Raw genomic sequence first — 9,183 nt, 5'->3', positions numbered from 1 at the left:
CAGGGCATCTGGCTAAACATTTTGTCAATACCCTTTCCCGTGTAATGTAGGTCTCAGGCTTCTGAAAGGCTTTTGAAAAACAGAAATCAAGGAACCTCCATCAAGCGGCAAAAATCGGGTCTGAAGGAGGCGACGAGGGTGGAGTATTTTTTTTTTTTGAGTATTGTTTTACAAACCCCGAAATCCTCGGTCCTAGGAATAGAAACTTAGCCCTTGAACAAGGTTGGTATTGCTTATTCCCACTAGGTTGTTTTTCTTCTAATTAGCTCTGAGACAGCGACGTACTACCCTCTTTCCAAGTAGAGCTCCTGGGGTCCGGTGATATTTGCACATCACACCTGGGCCTTTCGGATACAAATCCTGCTCCTTAAGGAGCCGTGTGAAGAAGCGAGCACAATCAATAAGGAAATATCCTCCCAGCTATAAATCAGCCACGTGGAGCTGCGGCAACGGCCGCCGCGACTTCCTGGTTTCCTTCCCGCCCGCCCCGCGGCGGGGGCCGGGGGCCCGGCGTTAAGGCCCGAGTTACAGCCCGAAAGGACAATAAAAGTTGGGGACCCGGGCAGCTTTTAGGGCTGAGCGGTGGGGCCGAGGCTGAGGACAGACCTGGGGAGAGTGTAAGTTAGTCGCATGGTAGCAGGACCTGGGGGGGTCGGGTGGACAGCGGCGGGGAAGGGGCTGCGGACCGGCCGGGGGCCGCCCAGCGAGGGCGTGGGGGCGGGAGCGGCCGGGGGAGGGAGGGGAGAGCGGGGGTGGGGCGGCCCGCCAGGCGAGGGGAGTTCCGGATCGGAGGCGGGGAGGGCGGCCGCCGGGCGGCGGGGGCGGGAGGAGGAGGCGGCGAGCGCGGAGGGGGAAGGAGGGAGGGGAGAGCGGTGGCGGCGGCTGCGCCCGGCTGTGCGCCTCTCGCCACCGGAGGAAGATGAGGCTGAAGATCGGGCTCCTCTTACGCAGTTTGCTGGTGGTGGGCAGCTTCCTGGTGCTGGTGGTCCTCTGGTCCTCCCTATCCCCGCGGCCGGACGAGCCGAGCCCGCTGAGCAGGATGAGGGTGAGTGACCCGCCCGCCCCCTCCGGCGGCGGAGAGCTGCAACTTGTTTTGTTCGCGCGCCTGGCGGGAGCGGGGTCGGCGGGTCGAGCGCGGGCTCCGCAGGTGGCGCGACGGGCGGGTGGGGGCCCCGAACCCCGCGTCCGGTCCCAGCCCCCACCGCACCTCCCCGCGCCACCCCGCCCCGCGCTGCGGGGGGGGCTCGGTGGCCGCCCTCCGCACCTGGAACGCGGGCTGGAGGAGAGAAGGGCCGGGCCAGGACCGCCGCGGCAGCAGCCGGGGACGCGGGGCTGGTCCGGACTGCGGCCTGTGGCGCGCGCATGCCTGACGGAGGCGAGGGGCCGCGGCCGCCGCCACCGCCGGTGCGGACCAGGCCCCTGGGTCTGGCCGCCCCCGCGCGTCCGGGGCGCCCCCCTCCTCCCGGTCTCCGGCGCCCCCGGCTGCCAGCCCGGGTGGGAACGCGCGGCCCCGCCTCCGGCTCCGCGGAGAGCGCCGCCCCCTCGGCTTCGGCGCCGAGACTGGCGATGCGCGGCCGAGGCCTCGCCCAGGACCGGCCTCCCTCCGCCTCCCGCTCCCCCGCTCCCCCCTCCCCTCCCGGCGGCCGCTCTCGCCCGCCTGCAGACCACCGCCCCGGAGCCCCCTCCATCGGCCGCCCCGTCGGGCCGGAGCCCGCCTCTCCTCCCCTCTTCCCTCCCCCGGTTGCGGCCGGGCCGCGGGGCCGCCAAACTAACTTGTGCGGTCGACGCCCGCGCCGAGGGCTCCTCCGGACGCGCTGTCCGCCGCCCGACTCTGCCGGTCTGTGGGGCTCCGTCGGCGCCCCGGGACGTGGGTGACCTGGGCCCCGGGCTGCGGCCCCGCTGACCCGGCCGCGCCCCCGGCCCGACCTGCCCGCCTTTATGGCCGCGCCCCTCCTTCCCCTGGGACGCGGGAGCCGGGGGCTCGGGGGCTGGGCAGCTGTGCTGCTTCCAGCGCCTTGTGCAAACAGCGTCTGCATTGCATCCGAGGGGTCGCCTTTATTAACTTTCCATTTGGAAAGTTAGCGTCTGGAAGTAGAGGGAGAAGGCGTCCTTTCAACACTAAGAATCGTAGGAAGAGATTCCCTTATCTGCTCCTGCCCCTGTGATGAGAGAAGGTTTACGCTTGAGATTTACTCTTAAGTTTTAGTGTGTATTTGAAGACACAACGGCACTGGAATCTCTTTATAACGTCTGGGGTGGATTCCCGTCTAAGTCATCTAAGTTAATGGTAATAAAAAGTACCCAGTTTTCCTTTTGAATGTGTTTGTGGTTTTAAGTCCCTCAGCTCTCATGGAGTGATGGTGACCTCTTTATGATTTTGCTTCAAAATGACTTATTGAGAAAGGACGACTGAATATTGCAGTTGTTTGAAAGCATTTGTGATCAAATGGCCTTTATACTGAGAGCTAATAAAGACATAAAGATGCTATTTCCTGGGGGAAGAAATTGAGGAAAGAGTGACAGAACTAGCCATATTCAGAATGTTCTGCAGTTCAGATAACAAGTCTTCTAAAGGGGTGATGGAGCGTCAGCCCCAATGCCTATTTCCTCTGAAATATTATATTAGTGCTGGTACAAGTACTGAGCCACGAGCTCATTTAATAGCTGTAGGAGGTGGTTATAACTTGATTTTTGGTCCAACTTATTGGATAAAGTTTGTCGGTGGGTCCAGGGTAATTTCTGTCATTTGCCAAAGACTGAAGCTAGCTTTTTAAGACTTTCAAACAATTTAAGAAGAATGCTTTATGTATGTGGAGAGCCAGACCCTTTTATTAAGTTTGTGGGTAAATATTAACTAAGCAAGTTAAGGTATAGCTTATAAATCATAAAAGCATAAATAAGGGACTATTGCCTCCCTTTAATAAAAGCTAACCTAAATGTTTCTGAAATACAGCAGTAGAAGGACATCTCCTTTCGGGAAAATTCTGACTCTGATTATGATTACACATACTCCACTCACTGTGAAACACCTGCCTCTCCTTAACACTAATCCATGTATAGGGCTTTTTTGGATTCTGATAAATGGCCTGAGATAGTCTAGGACAATCCCATTTACCAAATACAGGTTATGCTTCTATTCTAGCAAGCTGGTCCTGGTGGGTCCACCCTGTGCAGGTTTTTGCCTCATACTTTCAGTGTTCCAGGCACAAAAGTCTGCCGTAGCCTGGTGCTTTTTTTTCCCTGGACTACTTCCTCCTTTAGATCTGCCCAGCAAAATGCGTCACCTGTGGTCAAGACAAGAGGAACACATTTATTTTCGCTTTCCCATCTCCGGGCCTCTTGCTGTTTCTCTGATGTGAATGATGTGAAAAGTGATCTTACCGTTCAAATTGTACGCTGTTGTATACGATTTGATTTATTCAACAAACATTTTTGAGTACCTCCCATGTCCTGGTGCTAGTTGTTAAGAAAGTACTCCTTGCTCCTAAACTCATGGATCTTGTAGGCTAGTGGGTCAAAAATCACATTAATCAAGATTTCACAAATCTGTAAATAAAAATTGTGCCACCACATGCTATGAAAAAAAAAAAAACCCATAGGGGGTAAGAAAATGGAGGAACTTGGTCATATAAAGCCTTACCGGAAGAAATGGCTTTTGAGTTGAAATCTGCAGATTTGAAATCTGTTGATCTGGGTATGAGAGGGGGACACCCCTGAGAGGGAGAAGTATGTGCAAAGGTCCTGAGGTAGGAGGTAGCATGGTGAGCTGAGGCAGTGGAAGAAGGCCAGCGTAATCACAAGATGGAGGGCGAGGGTTCAGAGAGACCATGCCAGGAATCAGGTCTTTAGAGCAGCCATTAACTCCAAGGATGGAGCTCGTCGAAGGATTTTGAAATAGGGGAGAGGTGGGCTGAGATTTGTGCTTTGAAAAGACCACTCTAGCTGAATTGGTTTAGAGCAGATAGGAATCCTGTTGGAGGTTATGATAGCCCAGGTGAAATGTGATGTTGATGGCATTGGCAGGGTGACGGTGGAAGGAGAGAAAAGTCAGTTGATTCAAGAGCTATTAAACGAAGATGCAGAGGCACCAGGACTAGGTGTCTGCATGTGGGAGTGAAGGAGAAGGAAGGTGTCCAGAAGCACCCGATAGACGGTAGAAGGATGACAGATTGTTTATTACATGGAAGGTTCTGAAGACAAAATCCATACGTTCTGATGTTACGTTTTATGGTTATAATGGGAAGGCTTATCATCTTAGGCTTTGTCCTCTGAATATTTTAAGGTCAGCATTTATTAAAACCATCTGTTTAGCACTTGCAAAGCGTAGACAGTACCTTTAATTAATAAATTATAGTATCTCCCAGACCATTTCTCCCGGGTTTCGGCGCTGAGTGTTTAACGTTGAATCATTAGTCTCTGAAAATACAGGTCTGGAATGGAGATGTTGAAAGACCTTCAGTGGCTCTTTAACAGCAAATTCAGTACTCGTGAGAAGCTGCATGTAAACCGGCAGCTCTCTGTATGTGCAAATGTTACTTGACTCAAACTATTAATGCCACTTAGGCACAGAGCATCCATTGCTAGATGGAGAGGTTTTATGGGATAAGCTAAGACCAGTGGGAAGGAGCATTGCTTAATGAGGCTGTGACTGAATTGATCACCCAGTTAGTCAGGTTCTACCTTAACAAAGCCTTTTATCTCAGCAATGATCCGCTGCAACCAGGAAAGCTCTGCCCTTGACCATGAGATTTCTGTTTCAAATGGACGCTTGTTTATTAGGGATGGAGCTATCACTTAGAAGAAATGTAGTGTCTTAAGAGGTCACTGTTGTTTGTTCCCCAAGTGAAATGCCCTGGGATTAGTTTTCATTTCATTTTGCTGTCCTCCCCCACCCTTGCAGTTAAAAACTCCCTGATTACCAAGTCTAAGAAATTTAGGCTCCATAGGCCTCCTGAAATTAATGCTGAGTTTTGCATACACGTGCGTTCTTCTGGGTGGCTGAGAATCAGAAGCTTTCAGGTTTCTTAAAGGTACCTGCAAAGCACTGAGTCCTTGGGAGGCGGAATGCCTGTTTCCTGCCCATGGAATTTCTCCCTCGTCTTCCATGGTGCTGAAGCACTCATTACACCCTGGAAATGCAAACATTCCTGAGAATTGCTGTATCTGCCGATTCTGTGGAAGTGTTTCCCATCCAGTGCTGGAAGGTCAGGCATCAATCCTGTTACTACCACCCCCTTCCCCCACTGAGAATACCAAGACAGTCTCAAGGAAAAGTCCCTGTTCTTAAAGGGATCACATCCTAGTTGAAAAAAAGGATGCAGCACCCACATGGCCTGGGCTCCTTCTCCATCCTTACTCTGGTAGCTGGGTAAGGAAACCTCGCTATGGGAACTGTCACAGGACGTTTCCTTAGCGGGTGGTGAAGGCTTAGAATAGCCATTCGGGGAGTGCACGATTATTAGTAAAAAAAAAAGAATGGAAACTGTTGAGCTGTTGAATCTGGGTAACTATTTTGTGATGGGGTCGGCTGCATGGAATGGGAGATAAGGTGTGGGCTTCGATTTGTTAATAGTGAATTAGAGGCAGGGAGAAAGAAAGGAATGCATCGTGAATGAACATCACAATTCTGAGCTTGGGCCATTTGTAAACAGAATATTTGTAACTTCTAACTTGATTTGTTAAAAAAAAGGTTGGTCAGGAAGATTTGAACAGCTGGTGACTATTGGAACATGGTTGTGCTTATTCAGCTCCAACCTCGACTGTTGCCTTTGTTCATATTTTAGATTCTAATTTTCATCCCTGAAGAATGAATGTACAATCTGACAGAAGAAGAAAAGCAGTGGAATCAAGAATTTAAAATTTCTAGAGTAGAACGGACACAGCCTGAGGCTATGAAAGGAATGATTTTATGGTTGGAGTTCTTGTGGTGGAAGAGGGAAGGGTGAGAAGGTAGAATATGTGTTAACCACGTGGACAGAATTCTGTGAGAACTGGGAGAGGTGTTTGTACTGTAAACATGGCTGTCATTCACTCAACAGACATTTCGAATATCCCTTGAGTGTTTACTAAGCACCATCCGTGGCTCCAGGCCTCGGAGAGGCTATGCTGGAGAGGAAGTAGAAAGCTTTGGCGGAAGGAAGATGCTACTCAGGTCATGACCTACTAACCACACAGAAGGTGTTGGTCCATAAGAGCAGTCATTCTCTTTCCACTCAGGAATCAGGCCTTGTTACCACACCTCCCAGCCTCCAGCCTTCCACCTGCTCTAAACAGTGAATTGAGGAAACTGGAGGTACTGGGCTGGTGCCGGGGATGCAGGGGTGTTGAGGACACAGGCTCCATTTCCTCTCACACGTGAGGGTGTCACCGCCACCCAGAGGTTCCTCCCCAGCTGCAGGAGGTGGATGCTCGGAGGCCAGAGCCCGGCATTCAGCTCCACCTGGAGCGTTGGTGGGGTTCCGACAGGGTTCCAGACGGTAGGAATGTGGTGAGACCAGAGGGAAGGCCGACAAGTGGTGGAACTGGAGGTTGGAAAAGTAAGTTGAGGCCCTGTTTTGAAGGTATTGAATGGCAGGCTGAGGAACTGGGTTGGGGCTTTACTGATTCAGCAGTAAGAGCAGCTTTTTGGAAGCTTTTGAAATGGAGTTGGGGCGTGGTGACGTTCAGCTGCTGATCCCCTGAGTCAAGGATTCAAACACCTGTTGTCTGTGAAGTACCATCTACTGCTCTAGACATTGGAGGTACTATAAAGTAGTAAAAAAAAACGCTGTCATAACAGATCACATCTGTGAGTCCTCTGTGCCAGGTCAGCATTCTGCGTGTGTGGTGTTAATTGTAGCAATAACCCTCCCATGCAGTCTGATGTAATCCTCACTGAGTTACAGAGCCTTGAACCCTGCCCAAGGTCATTTACAGAGTCTCAGCACAGTCCTGACTTCTGCTGTGCCCTCTGACCTCCCGCAGATTTTAACAACACAGATGAGCTCCTGTGGACACCATTGAAGGGGCCCGCAGAGACGCTGGCGAGGTCATCTCACACGGAGAGAAGCATGTGAGGCGCTGATGAGCGGAGGGGAAGGGCCCAGGACCCCGCGGGGGAGGCGGGGAAGGTGATGGCTGAGCTGAGTCCCGGATGTAGCTCTCAGGAAAGAGCCTCTCCAGCCGAGGGGACAGGCGGGGCTGCCCTGAGGGTGGAGGAGGCAGGAATGCATGAGAAGTAGATAGAAGGCCAGCGAGGTGGTGGTGGGAGCTGGGTTCGTCGATGCTCTGGGCTGGGTGATGAATTACGTGGTTATCGCACCAGGCATTGTCCTAGATAAACAACACGAGTAATTACTTTTCTGCCTCAGGTCTGTGGGCCAGACGCACGAATAACAGTTGCAGAGGGTGAGAGGAGGATCGTACTAGCTACTGGGTCCCCGGGTCACAGGGAAAGCAGCATCCGGCCACGGGGTGGGGTGCAGTCAGAGCGGTCCCCGGGAGGGCAGGTCGGACGGTGAGCGCGGGGACAGGGCCTGGGCACGCAGAAGCAGGAAAGATCGCGGCAGACCCTGGGGAATGGTGGCTAGAAGAGTGGGTCGGGGCCCGGAGGGGTGGAAGAGAGCTTGGCGAGAGAAACGGAGTCTGAGCCCTGAAACACTGAGTACTGTGAATGGTTCCGGCTGGCTCCGAGGAGTGATCTGGGAGCGGTGCCTAGGCCAGATTTCCGTGAGGAGAGAAATGTCCCTGTAGCTCATGCTGAGCCTAAACCGGGAGGGGACCAAGGAAATGAATATGTGGGGAGAGAGATGATGATGATGACGGTAGAGTTAGCGGTTTGGCTGGTTGGAGGAGGGGCTGTGCTGGTGGAACGGGCAGGGAGGATGCTGATGCCTCAGAAGGAACAGAACCGACTGAAGCGGCAGTTCTCAACCTTGAGCAGGAATCAGAGTCGCCCAGAGAGTGTCTTAAAACCCGGGTCATCTGGCGTCCTGCCCGCACTTTCTGATTCAGGAGGTCTGGGGTGGGGCAGAGAATTTGCGCTGCTAACTGTTCCCAGGTGATGCTGCTGCTGGCCCAGGGACCAGACTTGGCGAAGTGCTGGTCTAGAGCACAAGTAGAGTTGGGGGTCCGTAAGACAGAACATTTGTGCGGTTTGGGCATAAAGTGCTTACAGGCCACAGGTCAGTGGTGTGGAGGTGTCTGCTGGGTAGATGGAGCCCAGAACGGGCATCAGAGCTGGATGCAAAGTGTGAGCTCCTGGGTAGGAGCCCAGCTCCAGTCTGGGGCCTGGGTACTGGAGTGGTAGCTTAGGGCGTGGACGGAGGAGAAAAACGTGGGCATGAAAGAGGAACGGGGGAAATGCCGGGAGCAGGAAAGATGAAAGAGGGCTCAGGGCAGAAGTCAGATGACTTGGAGAGTCTTGCCCGACCACCAGCAATTCCAAGTGCCACAGCATTTGACAAGAACTGACGAGAATGAAGGATGTAGCGAGCGGCCGTGGAAGCAGGAACACCTGCCCACTGCGCCACCCCCGGCACCTGGGGTAGAGGAGGGCCTGCAGCGCATCTCAGTAAATGCGATGCCCAGGAACATTGGCTCAGGTAAAAAAAGAAGTTCAAGTGGTGAACACTCATCTTCCCTAGGGGAAAACTACAAATCGAGAAAGGGTTTTACTAGAGAGCCGTGAGTACCGAAGAGGACTTCCCCCACATTTGGGGTTATCTCTGTTCTGCCTTAATTAGGCCACTCACCCCCACCTCGTGTGTGTATAGAGACACAGGTGTCCATATGTTTTAAGCTGAACCACAGTCATGTAATTTTGATAATGTAGACTATATATACACATTGTATTAAAATATGATAATACATATTAGGCATTTGGGCATGCTTTTAGTCTGAAATCCAGGTAACTTGGAAAGCTGTGATTAGAACAACATTTTAATATTTGAAGTTGGGAAAGGAATTTTATCCTGAGAATATTAGGCAATTTTTAGTTTGTAATAATACATTAATTTGGCTGATGTGTAACTAAATGAAGAAACAATAGCAAAACTGTAGGCTCAGCATTTCAGTGATGTTGGTTTTTTGAAATGAGGTCTACGGTTTAATTCTGGTTCAGTGCTATGATCCTAAAAGCAACCCTGAGACAAGTTGAACTGCACTTACCCAGGGCTTCGATCTTTTTTGGAGAGGGGAGAAGTA

General features: G+C 52.2%; 1 protein-coding gene across 4 annotated transcripts in view; it reads left to right on the top strand.

The window, feature by feature from the left end:
• The first annotated feature begins 482 nt into the window (after positions 1 to 482).
• Positions 483 to 9,183, top strand: part of GALNT7 (polypeptide N-acetylgalactosaminyltransferase 7) — a 118,239-nt gene continuing 109,538 nt past the window's right edge. For 3 of the 4 annotated variants that reach the window (XM_030879230.3, XM_030879231.3, XM_060301348.1), the window contains exon 1: positions 854 to 1,045. In XM_030879230.3, the coding sequence (XP_030735090.1) occupies positions 920 to 1,045 (126 nt within the window). In that variant the 5' untranslated portion in view covers positions 854 to 919. Of the gene's footprint in view, positions 618 to 853; positions 1,046 to 9,183 lie in introns of those variants that run through there. The other variant, XM_060301349.2, reaches the window with a different exon arrangement.

The sequence above is a fragment of the Globicephala melas genome, chromosome 6, assembly GCF_963455315.2.
Source record: "Globicephala melas chromosome 6, mGloMel1.2, whole genome shotgun sequence".
Taxonomy (NCBI): Eukaryota; Metazoa; Chordata; class Mammalia; order Artiodactyla; family Delphinidae; genus Globicephala; species Globicephala melas.
This window is presented reverse-complemented; position numbering and strand designations above follow the sequence as displayed.